This window comes from Leucopleurus acutus (genome assembly GCF_964270905.1).
Source record: "Leucopleurus acutus genome assembly, chromosome: 4".
In the NCBI taxonomy this organism is placed as follows: Eukaryota; Metazoa; Chordata; class Mammalia; order Artiodactyla; family Delphinidae; genus Leucopleurus; species Leucopleurus acutus.
The window spans coordinates 63,640,868-63,661,486 of NC_139146.1; the positions used below are offsets into that span (position 1 = coordinate 63,640,868).

The 20,619-nt window shown below is 35.8% G+C and overlaps 1 protein-coding gene across 1 annotated transcript in view; it reads left to right on the forward strand.

Moving 5' to 3' along the window:
• KLHL5 (kelch like family member 5) overlaps positions 1–20,619 on the forward strand; it is a 75,280-nt gene that overhangs the window by 17,274 nt on the left and 37,387 nt on the right. The window contains exons 2-5 of the mRNA XM_082838067.1: positions 2,483–2,956; positions 14,581–14,763; positions 17,582–17,718; positions 18,255–18,451. Coding sequence (XP_082694193.1) covers positions 2,574–2,956; positions 14,581–14,763; positions 17,582–17,718; positions 18,255–18,451 — 900 coding nt within the window. The 5' untranslated portion in view covers positions 2,483–2,573. The remainder of the gene's footprint in view (positions 1–2,482; positions 2,957–14,580; positions 14,764–17,581; positions 17,719–18,254; positions 18,452–20,619) is intronic.

A 20,619-nucleotide genomic window follows, 5' to 3' on the forward strand; every position in this document is an offset into this window, starting at 1 on the left:
TTATATTTATATAAAATTATATATATCAAAATGTATTCTTTATTTGTAATGTTCGTTTAATTATCCTTTTCTCTACCAGAGTATAGCCCTCTTTAAAGAAAGATCTTTGTTATTTATTTTTCTACCTCTTGTGGTGCCTTAAACATGTAAATGCTTCGTAAATTCTTATTTGCATGAAGACAGTGATGGCAAGATCATTATGAACTACTACAGTGGCATTTCTTCATTGTGTGGGTCTATACCATGCACTGCAAGATGTTTACCGTCTCTGGCCCCTGCCCATTCAATGCCCATAGCCCTCTCTTGTCATTCCAACAACTAAAAATCCATGCCCCCTTCTTCCAGAAGCCTTTCTGGGGTGTGGGAGCAGAGAGCTGTTGCTGCCTTTGTTGAGAACCACAAGGCTAGAGTAATTGGAGAAGCCTTTCTAAGGGCAGCAGTATCTGTGCTAAACCTTGAGGGATGAGTGGGATTTCAAAACCAGAGAAATAGGGACACAAACAGCATGTAAAACAGGAAGCACAGTAGACTTTGTCTTAACTGATGAAGCAGTGTGTCCATTTGGAAAATAGTTAGAAACAAAGTTGGATAGGTAGAGTGGAGTTAGAAGGGTGTTGATAAAAGGAGTCTGACAGAGGTGAGAGGAGAGGGAATGGTGTCATTTCATTCTCTAATGCATCCTGCATACTACTGCCAAATTAATTTTCTAAAACATTGCCCCGTTCAACAGTCCACTTAACATTGCCTGCTAGCCTTTACACCTTTGATGTGTGTTCAGGGCATTTTATGTCATCTTATGCATCCAAATTTATCTCTTATTACTCCTTAATATTAATTAGGTATTTCTGGTTGGCTGATCAAACTGATATTCCCCCTTCTTTCTTTGTCAGTGTGCTCACTTCATGCTTTGTTAATATCTTTCTTCCTTTATAAAATCTTTCATCATTCTGGCTGTAAAACTTCTTACTATTCTTAGAAGCCTTCTCCCTAATGAAACTGGCCCATAGCACTCCACACCATCCTGATATCTCCTTTCTCTTTCTTATAGTATTTATGGTTTGTCCTACAGTATTTGGCACAAAATTATATATGGCTTTTCATGCCTATTAGTCTTATTTCTCTGAATAATTTTTATTCTCCTAAAGAGCTGTGTGAGGTTAAGATATACCTCACAATATTTTTGTAAGCCTCCAAAGCAGCTTTTTTTGTCATTTATTTTGTCATTTTGATATAGCACTAGATATTGAGCACCCTGAAAACTCAAACTCTGTTTTTGTAGATGACAAAATGTTAATACTGCAGCATTATAATATTTCTTATACTTAAGTTATCAATTTTGTTGTTTCAGTAACTCGATTTAATTATTTTTGAGGGTAGGAACCAAGATGTATGTATCTGTTCCCCCATAATGCCTATAGAGTGTCTTGCTCACAATAATCATTCAATATTTTAAAATTTGATTGCATTTGATAGATTTTTATTTGCTTTATTAATTCTCCTTAGCTGTAACCATGTTCAGACCATTGCTTTGTTTTGCCAACAACAGAGGGCACCATCGGGATACTTATACACCCAAGAAATAATCCCATCCCAGTCCTAGGTAGCTTTCTTGAGCCACACTTTCCTTTTCCTAAGTAGTGTCATAGAAATTTGGCTATTGTAGTAATTCAGAGTGGCTCAATCCTAATTATAGAGCAATATGGACTTCAGGTCATTTATTTGAGAAAGAATAAGTACTGTCGTATTTTGATCCTTTGTAGTTTTCAGACTTTTTCTTTCTTCTTAGTCTTCTCAATATTCTTTGCTCAGATGAAGTCTTACCCAGATCTTACTATATTAATGAAACACACTCCTTTCCTGAAGGGAGAAGATAGAAGTGGAGAGCAGTGAATGGGAACCCCACCTTTGTACTCCTCCTTCTTCCTGACCCTGCATCCAAAGAGCCAGCTTGAAAATCACTATAACTCATCTAATTTAAAAAAACTTTAAAACAACCTGTTGTTTTGTGATATCTCATTTAGGAACTTAGTATAAAAATAGAAACATTTTAGTTTTACAGTGATTTTTAAGTACAAAGGAAAATGCTGTGGCATACATTTCTTGTTTCAGCAATAAAAGAGTTAATATACTAAGCAGCAGAGACTGAGACACTGCGACTACGGGATAGTGCTTTCTGTCACTGTCATTTGTGGTTTAAGAAAAGGGGGTGGTGTTCTGCGTTTAAAAGGACTTTAATGAATGCTGTCAGTGTTTGTGAGAGCTAATGGTCAGTAAGGGAAAGGAGAGTAGGGGACAGTGGTCTAGCTGTTTCAGGATAGGTGGATGAGAGTTTGCTCTGATTGAATGGAATGTTCCACCGTGTTTCATCTTTTTTTCATTGTCCTTTGTTCTCTATAATCTGATATATTGGTATAAAAGTAAATGTAGATATATATGTGAATGTGATTTATTTTCCTTTCAATTTGTTTATTGTGTACAACAGGGCATATACTTCTCTTGTCTTGGTTGGATGCACAAATCTCTGTGCAGTGCTTTTTGCCCGTTGCCTAGACGATCACTTGGTTTCTCTGAGGATGTCTGGTTCTCGTAAAGAGTTTGATGTGAAGCAGATTTTGAAAATCAGATGGAGGTGGTTTAGCCATCAAGGATCATCTCCGAATTCTACAGTTGACAGCCAGCAGGGAGAATTTTGGAATCGAGGACAGACTGGAGCAAACGGTGGGAGAAAGTTTTTAGATCCGTGTAGCCTACAATTGCCTTTGGCTTCAATTGGTTACCGAAGGTCCAGCCAACTGGATTTTCAGAATTCACCTTCTTGGCCAATGGCATCCACCTCTGAAGTCCCTGCGTTTGAGTTTACAGCAGAAGATTGTGGCGGTGCACACTGGCTGGATAGACCAGAAGTGGATGATGGCACTAGTGAAGAAGAAAATGAATCTGATTCCAGTTCATGCAGGTTGATTATTTTCTTACTGATAGAAATGGGGTGTGGGGGTATATTCTATATACTGTTTAAAATAATTTAGTATTATTACTTAAAATCTATGATTTTATATATATATATATACACACATACCTCTACATATATACACATATGTAATATCTTGGTATGTATATGTGATACTTTTGCTGGAATTTTTTTAAATGTTCTAATATTGATTTTAATTCTGTAAAATTATAAAGACAACAAATAGCTTTCATTTTGAAATATCTTGTGTTCCCTATATAGATCTGGCTCTGCCCTGAAAATAATACATGGTAGCAATTTTATGCATCCTTGCCTTGCATTTTGCTTCATTCGTTTATCTTCTATAGTCATAGCAAAACTATAGAAGACATTTCTATAGTATAAAAATTTTTATGACATTTTAGTTTGCAACAGATTATAGAGTCATTTTTAAATTTTTATGAAAATGAAAGGTTTTATGAGGAGAGGTATATTGTAGTTGCCAATAATTTTTGCACCATTGTAGTTATCAATAATATTTTTCTTATGGTTATTTCTCTTTGTCCTATGTTGCAGCCCTCCAGACTAATTCAGAGAATACAGTAACATGTCTCTTTCTAAGATGACAGCTCTACTAATTCCTGTTGCCTTCACTTCTCTGAAAATTGTGCTATTTAGGGAAATGAAGGACATTCCTTCAGTAGAGTGTAAGGGAACATAGAGGAGCTAGATGTGGTCAGCTGGTGAAAAGGGGGCAAAAAGAAGAGGAAATGAGTTTGAGGAGAGAAAATTAAAAATTGGTAATTTCATAATGACTTTATCCACCTTCACCCGTGGAACCAGGCTTTACCTCTGAAATGAATTTTCTTCTTTATCAGTTTAAACTATCAATACTATAGCATATTATGTAACAAGTTAGGGCCTGAAAGTCATCTTTCTGATTCACCTTCATTCAAAAATATTTAAAGGCTTATTATTTTTCTAGATTAATTACTGGATCCTTTTTCTTTTACAATTTCTTTACAGGTTTTGATAACACTTGTAATTTGTATGTTGGTTATTATTAATATAGGCATCATAAGAGATGGAGACAAAATGAGTTCGTATATTCAGATATCTTTTACTTGGGGATATTTACCGCCTTCTCTTCTAATCTTCAGAATATGGAATTCTGAACTGTGATGCTGGAATAATAACAAATATAGAACAGTCCTCTGTAATCATTTGTTTAATGGAGAGAAGGGAATATCTCTACATAGGTAACTAGTGTATTTAATTTTTTTAAATTTAATTAGTTTATGATTTAGCATTATTTTAAGGGAATAGGAACCACGAATAATTTTGATTGGAGATTATTTGAATTAATATGGTTTCATTGTTTTGTATTTTCTTTGGATACTTGTTGCCATAAAAAGAATAAAGTATATATTAAAAGGTTCAGGGTTTATCATTTTGGGGATAAAACCATTCCCATTTGGAGGGAAACCAAAGAGTAATCATCTTTTTATTTGAAACCAATACAATGTATCAAGAATATTCTAACAAAATTAGAAAAAAACCAAAACATTCATTCGTTTACCAGCATTAGTTATGAAAATCTTAACATGTATCTACTACCTGGAGAGAGTATGCATATGTGAGTATAAAATTTATATACATGTATAACCTTAGAAAGGTTGTACACACATAGGTCACTATAATTTACTTCCTTCAACAGAAGTAGTTTGCATAGCTAATGATTACTGAAATTAAGTTAATCTATTCTTTAGTATCCATATTAAAGTGTCATCTTGATGGGATATTCATTATGACAGAAAAAGACTTTTTTTTTTTACTGAGGTAGCTATGTGCATACTTCAAGAAAATACAATTGTTATTTTTAGTTGTAGGAGTTATAAAAATAAGAAAATTATATGTTTTAAAATTTAAAATAAATTTAGTTGTTTTCAAATGCTAATCAAGAAGATTGAGAGAGTAAATAATAAGATGGGAGTAAACAGTTCACATCTGCAGTGACCAAACTACTTCTAAAATATTATTTCAAAAATAAAATGTACTTAGAGAACATGTCTTTGATTTTTAGATATAAGAGGGGAAATCTGTCAAAGAAATTTAATATTCCTGGTGGGTTAAAATTTCTATCCCAACATCTTATTGCAAAAAAGTATTCTAGATTTTAGAAACGTCATTTGCGTGTATACTTTTACTTTTCCATTTTTTCCCTAGATTTAAATACATCTAATTGTCACATCCTCCTTCAGTCCTCCAGCTCTGAGTCTTTGATCTTCGTTATGAGGATAAATTTATTTGCCCCCAGCTTTTTGATTAAGTAAGCAGTCTCTCTAGGTGTTTGCCCTTCTACTGTAAACAAATCAAAAACTATCACTGTTAATGTCAAAAGAAGCTGCACTGACATTCATCAGATTTTGTATATAACTTGGAAATAGTTACTTTCATTATATAATATTTGCAAATAATAAAATATATAGTAAACATTTTATTTGAGTATACTATAGATTGATATCACATGGTGGGGAAATACAATATACGAAGAATTTCTCATTTAAGCGGTCGTAATACTTGCATAGACCTCAGAACTCAGATTGAAATTTTGAGTTATTAGAAAAAAGGGAAGACAACTTAATGGTTTTACATACACAGAATCATAACCCCTACAGTGGGTCCAGACAAGTTAAAGCAGAAGTTAAGAGGCAGCATATGTTGCTAATATGTTTGATCAGTTGTATTCTAAGTAGGAGAAATGTCTGCCTGAGCCTTCGGCTTATGGTAATTTCTGCTGTCACACATCTAAGTGATTTCTTATCTTTTAACTTGGATCTTGGGTCTATAGCCTAGCCACTCTCTGTCTGTGGAATCAACTCTAAGTCATTACTTTGTTTTTAAAATAAAATAAAAAACTTTGGTTTCTATACCATGAGGAATTTTAAACCCTAAGTAACTGTTGTGACCTATGTGAGCAGTAGGTTCCAATGACTTTAACTCAGGATGAATTTTCACCAGGGCCAGCCAGGTTTACATAGTGGCTCACCATGTGACCATAGCTTAAACACGGTTTACACTTTACTGGATTTGCCAATTTTGAAATTATGTAATATTGACATATTGGAGAAATTTTCATTATTTATATTTTCATTATAATTTCATTATAAACAACCTTTGTTTATAAAGTTAGGGTTTAATATTTTATATATCAGACTACTTTTAGTCAATATGTATAAAATACTTCTATACAAATATCCAAAAATTATAATAGCTAATATTGATTGGGGACTTGCTATCTGTGAGACACTGTTCTAAGCATTTTAGTACTATATTACCTCATTTAGTCTTCACAAATTTCTGAGTTAGATTGCTATTATTATCATTCTAATTGTAGAGATGGGGCCAATGAGGCACAGAAAGGGTAAGTAACTTGCTCAAGATTAGTAAGTAAAATGAAACCGCGTTTAAAAAACTAAAGTTTATATTTTTACAATAGTTTTAGATTTACAGGAAAATTTCAAAGATAGTATGGTGAGTTCCTTATATCCCACACCCAGTTTTCCCTATTACTAATATATTAATATGGTGTATCTGTTACTGTTAAACCAGTATGATACATTATTATTAACTAAAGCCCATACTTTATTCAGATTTCCTTAATTTCCTTTTTTCTGTTACAGAAAACGTCCTAACGTCCTTTTATCTGTTACAGTCCATGATACCAGTTACATTTAATCATATCTCCTTAGGCTCCTCTGGGCTGTTACAGTTTCTCAAACTTTCCTTGTTTTTGATGACCTTAGCAGTTTGGGGAGTAGCGGTCAGGTGTTTTGTAGAATGTCTTACTCAGTTGGGATTTGTCTGATATTTTTCTCATGCTTAGGTGGGGGTTAATGAGTTTTAAGGAGGAAAACCACAAAGGTAAAGTACCATTTTCAGCACATCATATCAAAGATACATATCATCAATCTAACTTATCACTGTTGATATTGACCTTGATCACTTGGAAATAGCTGCATTTTGAACCCAAATGATTAACATGTAGATTTCATGCACACATACCAGTAAGCAGTTCTCTGTGACTATTCATTTAATCACTGAGTTCAACTTGGATCAACATAACAGTTAATGATTCAGTCTCTCCAGTTTCACTTTCTCTCCTCAACTAATTTTCTCAGCCTGGTTCTTGAAAAAGCCAACCCTGGCTGGCATACAGGTATAATCTCTCGACCCACAACCCTTTACCCACAGTCATCCGATCTGTCTTATCCATTGTTTGCTACTCTGTGTTTCAACTGCACATACCCTTGAACTCTTCTATACTTTGTCAGTTGATTTGCTATTCTTTGACTCATCTTGAAGGCATTTAGGTCCTTCTCCTCTCCCAACAAGGGGTTATCTTCATAAAATACCGTTTCTCAAGTGCTATCTCCTTTTTCTTGACCCTCTTTAGGTTGTCTCTATATCTCCTTGTTTGAACCATTCTATTAATTCTGGTTTACTTTAAAATTAAAATCTTATATGTTTCCACATGAAAAAAATTTTGCTTCCAGAGATGGCAAAGAAGTTCAACTATATTGTACTTGTATCTGGGAAGGATGTATTGCATTGTGTATGCAATACACAATGTGTATGCCCAAGTCATATCATGGATTCCCTTGACATAAGCCATGGAAACTCTCCCCAGAAAACCGTCTGTATGTGTGTGTGCACATACATGTGCGTATGTGCACATGTGTGTGTTAAATATTTCATATGGGGCTCATATGGGGTTCAAGGAATTCGTGAGCCCTCTAAAGCCTGTCTGTACACTGTATCAATCAGTGTTCTTAGTTTTAAGCAACTGAAATTGGCTGGTTTAAACAGAATAGGAATTTATTGGAATCATGTTAGTTCCTAGAAAGAATCAGCTTAGGAGAAATGTTGAGCATTACAGTTGCACAACTGGTATTTATAAGTCCAGATTTTTAAGGCAAAAGAACCTTTTATGACACTTATTGCTTATATTTTATTTTCATCTAGTTGGAACTGGATAGTGAAGTTTTACATTTTTAGAATTAGATATATTAGGCATGAAAACAATGATACACATGCACACACATACACACACCACATAATCACTCATGCACAGAGCCATATAATTTGGCCATTTAACTTTAGGGAATATATTAGTAGAGAATAGGCTAAGATAATATAACAGAGAGATTCAGAAATATAGTGGCTCAAATAAAATAGAAGTTTATTTCTCTGTCACCTAACAAATGGGGAAGTGACCCAGGGCAGACAGGTAGCTCTGCTACACAGGTTCCCTCAGAGACCCAGATTCCTTCTATATTGTTTCTCCATCCTGTAGGGTGTTATTATTTCTTTATGGTCAAAGCTTCCTCAGCTCCCCTCTGCATTCTAGCCTATGGGAAGGACCAAAGAAAGAAAAGGGAGGACATTAAGCAAATAACACAAGTTGCATATATCATTTCTGCTCACGTGCCATTGTTGAAAACCTAATCACATGGCCACGACTAGTAGCAAAGGAGGAGGCGCAGCTGTGGTCTCTGCCTGGGTAGCCATGTGTCCAGCTAAAACTCATTACTGTGGTAGATGTGAAGAATGGTTTGGAGGTTAAAATCAACAGGGTGCAAGAGGTGAGGACAGCTGGATAGAACTCTTCGGAATCTTTGGATCTAATTTTTTAATGAGTTTTTTCCCATATTATTTACTATTTTTACCACTGAGACGTGAGCAAATAGAGATAAGCAAAAATGGAAAAACAAAAATTACAAATTACCCTGCCACCCCAAAATAATAACCATTAACAATTTGAGGAAGTATCCTTCCAGTATATTTTAGGTAAGTATGGAATAAAAATATATTTTTAGAATAAAAATCTGAATCTTATTGTACATACTATTTTGTAACCTTTTTTGCCCTAATGTAAATATAAAATTAAGACTCCTTTGGTCAAAAAAGGCAGAAGCCCCAACTCAAACTGACAAGCAAAAACTAGAACTTATTTTTTTTTTTTTTTTTTTTTCCCTGTACGCGGGCCTCTCACTGTTGTGGCCTCTCCCGTTGCAGAGCACAGGCTCCGGACGCGCAGGCTCAGTGGCCACGGCTCACGGGCCCAGCCGCTCCGCGGCATGTGGGATCTTCCCGGACCGGGGCATGAACCCGTGTCCCCTGCATCGGCAGGCGGACTCTCAACCCCTGCGCCACCAGGGAAGCCCAGAAAACTAGAACATTTTGATTCACATAAGTAAATAAAAACTCAAACAACTTTAGACATGATGAATCCAGATACTCAAATAACACCAGAAATCCTTTTTTTCCCCCTCTTTAGAATCTGTTTTCCTTTGTGATGGCATTTCCTTAGGCAGGCTTTCTTTGTGGTAGCAAAAAGCCACTAGTAGCTCCAAGTTTACTTTTTATCAGCTTAACCTCCTCAATGGGAAGAGAGTGACTCTTTTCCAAGAGTACCAACAAACATCTTGAAATGGACTCTCATTGGTTTTCTTTGGATCTTATGTCCACCCAAATCAATCATTATAACCAGAAGATATGATACTCTTGTTGGCCAGGCCTCAGCTGCTTGCTCACCTCTGCCCAGGGGGAAGACTCAACTCTGCCCAAGCCCTGTGAACTGAGGTAGGGTATGTGTGGTTTCCCAAAAGGTCGAGATGGGTCTGTTACCATAGAAAGAATCCTGGATAGGCAAAAGCAGTGTCCAGTAAAACAGCTTGCTATGTCATTAAATGTTCTCCTGTATCTTTTTGAATGGCTGCATCATTCTCCCTTGCACAGACATACCTTTTGGTTATTTAACCAATATTCGAATTTTTTTGGAATTTAGATTGTTTCCAGTATTTTCTTGTTAGAAACAACCTGTGATAACCCCGTCCCCATAGTTAGATCTCTACATACAGATGACCATTTCCTCTGGATAAAGTCCCAAGGGTGTGCACGTTTTTAGGGTTTTTGATCTGTATTCTCAAAGTTATTTCAGGAACGTTAATCCTCTTTTAATTCTCAGCAGCATTGTATGAGAGGGCCCACTGGCCCTTCTCCTTCACACTGGTTATTGTTTAAGAAAATCTGATTCTTATATAAACAACATTTGACTCTTTTCACCACAGATATTCTGACTGCAGGACCAGCAGAGAACTCCTTAAATTCCAAAATGAAAAAGTATTTCTCTTGAGAAGGGAAGAGGTGAATGTATTCTTTTTCTTTGCCTCTTGCCATTTCTCTTTATGCACCTGCCTTGTCCTCTCCTTAAAAGAGAAAACCCCAACTTCTCTTCCTCCTTGCTCATCTAAACCTTAAGATGTATTTCAGATCTCACCTGCTGCTTGTTGCCTTTCCGATCACCAGCCCATACTGATCTTTCCTTTCTGTAAATTCTGATCGCAGTTACGTTCCAATTGGGGATGTACAAGATGATCTGTTGGAGAAATGGTAATTATATGTATATATACTAGAATGTTTATTTACATTTTATTTTTTAAATCTATTCTTTTTCTATTTTATAATGTAAATAATAATTGTACAATGACATATGTATATCTTTTATAAACTCATAAATATCCATATATTGGGGCACATGCTTAAAAGTATACTGAAAAGGATATGCATAAAAATATTTTTAGAGACTGCTAGCCTGCACTAAGCAATTTACATTCTTATTTTACATTTGTGACTTTGAATATGTGTAAAAGATGTCAAAAGATTCATGATATAGTAATCTGCACTTTGGCAAAAGCATGAATTCTGAATGCCAGAAGCTATGAGGCAGCTTATCACTTACCTGGGGAGTGAGCCAACAGACCACTTAAGAGTTTCAATGCAGCTTTGTTTTCTACGCAAAATCATATACAGTATAATTCTTGTGAAGTGATTTTTAAAACTTCTTTTTGAAAAATTACTCCATTAAGAAAGCCTAATGCAAGTTCTGGTGATGATAGTGAGGAAATCTAAATAGTTTCTAATAAAAAGATAGTATTGGCCATGGTGCATATTGTGTGCGCACAGATGTGTGAAATCTGAAGAATTGCAAGTATTAGTGTTGCTGTTTACTTTTTTCCACTTTATAAAACTTAAGTCTTCAAATTCTAAGTCCCTTCACTAAAAGAAAAAAATCATACCTTCTTTGCATCCCCAGTTTCTAACAACTGGTGCAATAATGCATCTCAGGAGTTACTCTATAAATAGTTGGTGACTTGATTTGTTTGATACTTGCCTCTTTTCTATGTTTAGGCATTTTCTGACTTACAAATTCATAGCCTACTGCAGAGGGACAATAAGCTAAAAATTAAATGTTTCCCGGTAGCCTGGAAATATCCAGCAATGTAGAGTTCATTACAGTGAACGTCTGTTACAAAAGATTTGAATGATCTCATGGTGCAATTCTTTGAAATATGACTTACCATCTTAGTAACATCAAAGATATAAAACTAAGCAGAAATGTTAGATATATTTCCTCTGTCACCATGTAAAGATCTAGTAGGAATCACAGAGAAATATGTTTTAAATGCTCCATAAATGGCCTATTCCCAGATGTTTATATTGTGGGTTAGGATGTCTACTGGGTTTGTTAAAGGCCATTTTAATTAGGAATCAGGAAATTTAGTTATAAAAATTGATAATGTTGGCGATCGTTTTTTAGGAAGACAACCAAACAAACAACATTGTATAAGACAAAAGACTGAGATTACAGGCCTTCCCATTGGCCTTTGAAAAGCAAGGATCTACTAATAGGAGTTTATTTACCTTGATTGTGTACTTTTTCTGTGCTAGGATTATGCATTCATTTAATAATCCTCCCATGAAGTATCCTCTAAAAGAAAATACTATGTATTACTTATTCCTGTATTGCTATTGGAGGTAAGACTTAGAGAAGTTAAATAACTCGTCCAGATACATAGTAACAGAGTTGAATCAGCACTATGCAATAGAACTTTATGCAATGATGGAAATGTTCTATCTCTGCACCATCCAATCTGGCAGCCACTAGCCCCATGGGGCTACTTGAGCATTTGAAACATGACTAGTTCAACTAAAGAACTTTTTTATTTTATTTTCTTAATTAAAATAGCCACATGGGGGGCTTCCCTGTTGGCGCAGTGGTTGAGAGTCTGCCTGCCGATGCAGGGGACATGGGTTCGTGCCCTGGTCCGGGAAGATCCCACATGCCGCGGAGCGGCTGGGCCCGTGAGCCATGGCCGCTGAGCCTGCGCGTCCGGAGCCTGTGCTCTGCAACGGGAGAGGCCACAACAGTGAGAGGCCCGCGTACAGAAAAAAAAAAAAAAAAAAGCCACATGGGGGCTAGTAGCTAACTATATTGGACAGCACAGTTCTAGAACCTTCCTAAAATGCTCTTAATCACTACCCCATACCTCTCCAATTCAAGCTTCCAAACCAAAACACATAATAGGAAAAGAAATAGTAAGAAAGTAATGACATTATAAATTACACAGAGCCAGAGTATTAAAAACCTTTGATTAGCCAGAGATAGAGATATTATCTCTGCCCCATGGAAAACTAAGAGACTCTTGCTGTCTTAACCCTAGCTAAGGGGCAGTAACAGAGCAGTAGACTTTTGTCTAAGATCCTGAATTCTCATGTCTTTTGTTGTTGTTGTTATTGTTAAATTATCCTCATTCATATTGTACTATCATTCTCCCTTCATACCCTTGGTCCTTGCACTCACTAATGCCTTAAGGTAAAGGTAAGCAAAAATTTCCATTCCTTTGTGAGTGATTTGACCAACATTCTGAATGCCTCCTGATCCCTGGTTTTGTATCCAGCTACCTGTATGTCCTTGGTTGATCACTTTGAGCCATTTGGGGCCTCAAAATTTTCTCATCTGCAAAATAAGGGGGTTGAATTAAATGACTACATAGGTTCCTTCTAGATGTAAAAATTCTGTGTATAATGGTTCTGATACCTAGGTTCTACAGTTGTCTGGATATGCAGCAAATTCTTTTTTTAAGTAAATTCTTCCATTATTAAAATTGTATGTGCAAGGTCCCAAATTTCTTAAAATAGAACAAGAAACGCTAGAAAGCTGTGCAGCTCTTTAAGCCTGAGTAGCTTTGTTCCTACCTCTTTCATGTTCCTTTTGTGAATGGACAGCTTTGCTTTTCCACAGACTACAAATCAGAAGCCTGCACTTCTTTTGATCCTTCATTTGGAGCAGTGGGAGTGATTGCTATACCCAAAAATCTCTGAATTAATTGTCACATTGAAATAACATGTTTATTTAACATGTGATAGCAACTGAAGCCTTGAAAGCAAATCAAGAAGTTCGAAATGTTCAGCAGAGAGTGTAAATAGGAGTAGAAAATTTGAATTCCTAGGAGCCAGAGAGCTAATACAAATCAGCAAAGAGGGTAAGGTTGGTGGTCAAGAGGACAGCTGGTCCCTGGTAAGATATTAGATATTTATATTAAGAAAATTCTCTTAAGATATAGTGAGGCTTAATTCAACAAAGCATTTATCAGAATCATTATATCCTTAAAAGTAGATCTGATGAGAAATGATAACTAAGTTACGGCATAATCGGTAGTTTTGTAGTTAATTGTATAACCAAGGGATGTTGATTACTTGATTCAAGTGATCTTGGAGAAGGGATCTAGGGGAGAGGGATGGGTTTAGGATTTCATTCTTAGTCCCAATCTTTTCACTTTTTCACCATTTCCATCAATGAATCATAATGAAAATATAGAACAAATACTCTTCAAATTATAATTTGGAAATTTCAAATAATTTTTAGATACCTGGGTTAGGCCATCAAATTCTCTTAAGCTATAATCTAAGTTATAGGTTACCTGGGCAATTGAAGACTAGTCAGAGAATCAAATGATTTATAATGATTTATTTATAATGATCTATTAATAATTATTTATAATTTATAATTATTTATAATTCATTTATAATTTTATAATATATTTTGTATTCTAAACAGTTATAAATGAACTGTGAACATAACCCATTTTTAAATAAAGGATGGCTTGGGTTTATATCTCCAAAAGAGTTTAATTCCCTTTCTGCCTTCAAAAAATGATCTCTTGGGCTTCCCTGGTGGCACAGTGGTTGAGAGTCCACCTGCCGATGCGGGGGACACGGGTTCATGCCCCGGTCCGGGAAGATCCCACATGCTGCGGAGCGGCTAGGCCCGTGAGCCATGGCCGCTGAGCCTGCGCGTCCGGAGCCTGTGCTCTGCAACGGGAGAGGCCACAACAGTGAGAGTCCTGCGTACCGCAAAAAAAAAAAAAAAAAAAAAAAAGATCTCTTATGCCCTTAAATATAATGTTGGAGCTATGACTATCAATATGAATATAGTTTGGCTCTTTTTCAGCAGAGACGTCGTATTGACAAGAGAAGAGACCTCAGGAACAGGCAAAGAATATATGTAGCTATTAACTAGAAGGTATCACATTCACAGTGTTTGCAAGACACACATATGATTTGAGCCATCATTTGATTTTCAAAGGCAAAAATGATGAATGATTGTTCATTAATATAGACTGATAGCGTTGCTTCTATTACATTTGAAGGATTTAAAAGGACTTAATAGGAAAGATATTTTTAATGTGTTAGCGACTTTTCAAAATGTGTGTTTTCTTTCTTTTCAGGACTTCCAATAGCAGTCAGACAGTATCATCCTGCCATACTATGGAGCCATGTTCATCAGATGAATTCTTCCAAGCCCTTAATCATGCTGAACAAACATTCAAAAAGATGGAAAACTATTTGAGACACAAACAGTTATGCGATGTAATTCTAGTTGCTGGTGATCGCAGAATTCCAGCTCACAGGTCATTGTTTTCTAAATTTCTGTATGTGTGAAATATTTCCTTGATCTTTTAATTATGTATATTGAGGTAACTTGTTCTAATTGATTGTGCAATGGACTCTTTTGGTAAAGTGGTATATTTCATGGAGTTTCTGCAAAGAAGACAGTGCATATGAAATTATTACACATTAAATGACCCCAGAAGGATCACTTTCCCTCTGTAGAAGCATAAAAACAAAACATACCAGCCTGAAATCAGTATTGTTTGGTATAGATTTCAGCTACTATGAGCAGCATTCCACCTAATTCTACCTATTAAATAACTTTCAGTAAGCTCAGTAGAAATTAGAGCTTTGAGTATTTAGAAACAAAAAGGCTGGTGGAATGGAGTGGCAAAACTGTTGAGTTTTTAAATAGCCACATCTATTCCAACTTCTGTTTGCCTGCCTCCAAGAAATATGAAAAGCAGTGGTGCTAGGGAATAAAAGCCTTTAACAGAAATGAAGTATTACTTCTTGATGTAAGAAAAGGAAATGGAAGCTGTTAAATAAATAACGATTCATTATTTTTCTCCTAATAATTACATATTTAATTGTTCAGTGTTAATCACCATTATGATCCCAAAGGTTTTTTTTATAATACCTTTCAAAACTAATTAATACTGTGTCCCAAAAGTTTTGTTAAACCCTCCAAAGCGAAAGTAAAATTAGAAAAAATGGTCTTGGTCTTAAAGTTTTCAGTTACTCAGTTCAGCATATATTTATTGAGATGCTACTATATATTGTGTCAGAAATTCCATGTTGTGAGCATGGGTTTATTAGAAAGATATTCCAACCTGAATTTCATACAGGCATCTCAAATTCCCTGTTTACAAAACAAAACTCATTACCTTACCTGCAATGCTTGTGAAAGCCATCACCATCTCACCTGGATTACCAGTGCAAGAAACTCCTAACTAGTCTCCCTGTTTGCACTTTTCCCCCCTACATTCCATTTTCTACACAGCTCCCTGAGTGATCCTTTAAAATGGAACTTAGATCTGGTTGCTTCTGTGATCAAACTTTCCAGTGCCTCCTCATGTCACAGTGTGAAAGCCCATTTCCTCACAGTGGCTTATGTGATCCAGCCTGCTATTACCTCTTTACTGTTCTGCCCTCCTTTCTCACTCTGCTTGAACCACACTGACCCCCTTGTGGTCTCTTGCATGTGGCAGGCATGCCGCTTCTGCCTTTGGATTTTTGCACGGGCTGCTACTCTGCCTGAATGCTGTTCCCAAATAGCGACTAACTCCTGCACCTCCTTCAAGTCTTTTCTGAAGTGTCACCTTCCCATGAGACCACCTATTTAAACCCACTCCCCATTTGCCCTTACCCTGCTTTTTTCCCCATGGCACTTATCACTTTTTGATGTACTATAGAATTTACTTCTGCTGGGTATTTGTCTCCCAGTAGAATATAAGACTCCATAAGAGAAGGTATTAATACATCTCAAGTATTTAGAACAGTGCCCAGTATTTATTAGGTGTGCATTATTATTTGTTCAGTGAATAACTGAATGAATGGGCAGTTCTCAGAAGAAGAAACCTGAATGGCCAAAAAACATTTGAAAACACCTTCAACCTCACTAACAGTCAGGTGAATGAAAATTAAAACAACAATGAGATGCCATTTAACACCTTGCAGGTGGCCAAAATTTTGACATCGACAATATTGTGGGGAAAGGTTAACTCTTATGCAGTGCTGGTGCTAGACTAAACTGGCACAGCTCTTTGGAGAGCAGTTTGGCAAACCGTAGGATTCAGCAGTGCCCTCCTGGGGAGAGAGGTGAAGGGAATTAGAGAGGAGCATAGAGAGAGCTTCAACTATTATCTGTATCATAATTTCTACTTCTTTAACAAATGAATAAAGTAAATCTGTGTAAGTGTGCTGATATGGAAAATATCTTCAAGACATATTATCAAATGAAAAATGCACGTTTCAAATACATACATTTATAACCTATTTTTGCTTAATATGTGACTATCAATAATTTGGACAGAGACATACCTAATATATAATAATGTATTATAACAAAATACAAAGTATAGCTTTGTATTGTGATAATGATATAATTTTATTACAAAATACAAGCATTATAATATACTATAATAATTTAAAAATCATGAAGTTTAAAAATAACCTGCTAGGGACTTCCCTGGTGGTCCAGTGGCTAAGACTCGTGCTCCCAATGCAGGGGGTCTAGGTTTGATCCCTGGTCAGGGAACTAGATCCCACATGCTGCAACTAAGAGTTTGCATGCCAACAACTAAAAGATCCCACATGCCGCAACGAAGATCCCACATGTGGCAATGAAGACCTGGTGCAGCCAAATACATAAATAAATATTTTTTTTAAATAACCTAAAACTAGTCTCAAATGTCTTCCATATATTGACTACCTCTACAATTAAAACAAAACTTAGATTATTTTCAAAAGTGATAAAAAGAAGAACCTTTACATTCTTCCCCCCATTTTTTTTTACCATCAGTTTAATGCTGTGAGCTTGTAGCTTTTTTTTCAGGATGTTAAAAAGGGATATTTAAGTAGTGAATGAGTAAATCATTTATGTCAGCAGAAAATTTTCAGTAATGGTAATTTGTTACTCAAAGGAAGGAGCTAGAGCATAAAGCAATTGGTCAAACTTAAAATGCATTTCTCAGTACCAAACACTCTCTATGGGTAACAAAATTTTTTTTAAAAAGGAAAAGAAAAATAAGGAAAAAGAAAGCAGTAGCATTTACTAATGAACATCAGCTTTGATGTTGTCACTGATTTGTTGCTTTTCTTCTAATATGTTCTTAGATTGGTGCTCTCTTCTGTCTCAGATTATTTTGCTGCCATGTTTACTAATGATGTCAGGGAAGCAAGGCAAGAAGAAATAAAAATGGAAGGTGTAGAACCGAATTCACTATGGTCCTTGATTCAGTATGCATATACAGGTAATCTGAAAATCTGAATTTAAAACTTCTTAAATGTAAGTTGTATTATTAGATTTCAGATTTCTGCTTTTAATAAAGCCTGCCTTAGCTAACAGTTAATTCTGCTGTTATAATCACCACCCCTGGTGGTATGTATATAGGTTAAAATCTCTATATTAGAACCTTTAAAATGGTTATCATAATTAAGCTATTGAATGATATTTTTAAATGTTAATATAATAATTTGATGAGTTATGTTTTTTAATTATTGCATTTAAAATTTTAGTTATATGTAATAGATATATTACTAATTAAATCATTCTTTAAAAATTCTGGAAACAAGCTATTAATTTTTAAATTTTAGCAGAAGTCACAAAGTGCTAATAGTTTTTTTTCATGTTTAGTACTTTTTTTTCTTTTTGGAATGTCTTAAATCATCTATGTCTGGAATGCATGTAATGAGCTCTTGTTTAGAATTATTACTGTTAACACCAATTACCTTATAAACTAAAGTTAATATAATTCCATAGTTAATGGAATTTCTTTTTATCATTAAGGCCGCCTTGAATTAAAAGAAGATAATATTGAGTGCCTGTTATCTACAGCTTGCCTTCTTCAGCTTTCACAGGTTGTGGAAGCATGCTGTAAGTTTTTAATGAAACAGCTTCACCCATCCAACTGTCTTGGAATCCGTTCTTTTGCTGATGCTCAAGGTTGTACAGATTTGCATAAAGTGGCTCACAATTATACTATGGTATGTATTTTTTGAAAAGCAAGAAGGTATATGCTCTTTGCTTTATTCCTTATTGTTGCAGGCTTATCTACATGTTGCTGTCTTCCCATGGCTCTGCCATATGTCTTGAGGTTCAGGCTCACTGTGTAGTTTGTCATATTTTCATTGAGTTATGAGGAAAAAACATCAAGTAATATTTCTCCTGGATTTATGAGTCAAGCCTTAAGTTATTATAGCCAGTAAGAGGCAGAGTGGTAGCCTAGGACTATTCCATTCAAGATTTTCAGATCTGCTGCTTTTTAAAGCAGGATTTCCCCCAGACAGTTTATTTTGTAGCACATGGATGAATTTCAGAATTGTCCACATACTGTTGGAAGTTGGTGATAGTGATTGTAGTGTATTGGTGCAGTATTAGTACAGAAGATAGGAGGATGAAAGGGAGACTTTTTATTAAGGATAAATCTGACTATACGTTAGAAGTGTCTTTAGCTACATAGAAAAATGTTCTTATTAATTGTAGCAAATTATGTGCTCAAAGTAAAACACAGGGGGTTGTGATTCAGAAGCTTGGAGGATAATGGATATAGATTGATCTAGGACAGCAAGAAAATAAGGGCATGTTGAGGGCATACTGTTGGGACCAGCCTCCACCATCTTAATAGTAGAAGGATTTGGGGAACGGAGGTGTGTGGATTTTTAAGGAACGACCATCTTACTACACGTGGGTCTTCACACCTGGGCAGTGATTGAAATTTTTGCTTTAAATGCTTCATTTAGGGCAATATGGCTTCTGAGAGAAGAAAGAATGTGAACATTCACATACACATATATCATTATCCATGTTACTGATTTAGTCATCATTTAGGAGATATTTTTTTGTCTACCCTCTCTTCCATCCCCCTTCCTTCCATTGAATTGGTTTGTAGGTGAAGGGATTGAACAGTACTTTAGGAATCTTCTACTAGAGAAATAGAGATTTGGAAAAAATTATAAGAATAGATATTTGTAACTATGAGGAAGATTAATTCTGCTTACTTCATGAGCTTAATGTGAGGATTAAATGAGTTAATAGAAGTTTAGCACTTAAAACAGTGATTGATACATAGTATACCCAGTCAATAAATGATGTCATCATCATCATTATTTAGATTTACTCTGTTCAACAGAGTGATCTATGTGAGTGAGCAAAAGCACTCAGGCAAAAGCAGAACCTTTATTCTCCCCGTGGTGTAATCGCTTCTTAGAAATGTTTCTTATTTATGATGTCAAAGTGTTTCAAGTGAAAAAATAGAGATTGTGTAGACAGGGCAGTACTGTACAGACCTAGCATCATATTAGCTTAACATCTTTTAAATTAGGTCCTTTGAAATATTCCCCCCCGCCAAGCCTTTTTTTTTTTTTTTTAAGGAGACTGGTACCCTCTTTAAATTTTTGTTTGTTTGTTTGTTGTTTTTTGAATTTTATTTTTTATACAGCAGGTTCTTATTACTTATCTGTTTTATACATATTAGTGTATATATGTCAATCGCAATCTCCTAATTCATCCTACCACCACCCTCTTTCCCTCCCTGGTGTCCATATTTTTGTTCTCTACATCTCTGTCTCTATTTCTGCCTTGCAAACCAGTTCATCTGTACCATTTTTCTAGATTCCACATATATATGTTACTATATGATATTTGTTTTTCTCTTTCTGACTTCACTCTGTATGACAGTCTCTAGGTCCATCCACGTCTCCACAAATGACCCAATTTCGTTCCTTTTTATGGCTGAGTAATATTCCATTGTATATATGTACTATTTCTTCTTTATCCATTCGTCTGTCGATGGGCATTTAGGTTGCTTCCATGACCTGGCTATTGTAAATAGTGCTGCAATGAACATTAGGGTGCATATGTCTTTTTTTTTTTGCGGTATGCGGGCCTCTCACTGTTGTGGCCTCTCCCGTTGTGGAGCACAGGCTCCGGACGCACAGGCTCAGCGGCCACAGCTCACGGGCCTAGCCGCTCCATGGCATGTGGGGTCTTCCGGGACCGGGGCGCAAACCCGTGTCCCCTGCATCAGCAGGCAGACTCTCAACCACTGCGCCACCAGGGAAGCCCACATGTGTCTTTTTGAATTATAGTTTTCTCAGGATGTATGCCTGGTAGTGGGATAGCTTGGTCATATGGTAATTCTTTTTTTAGTTTT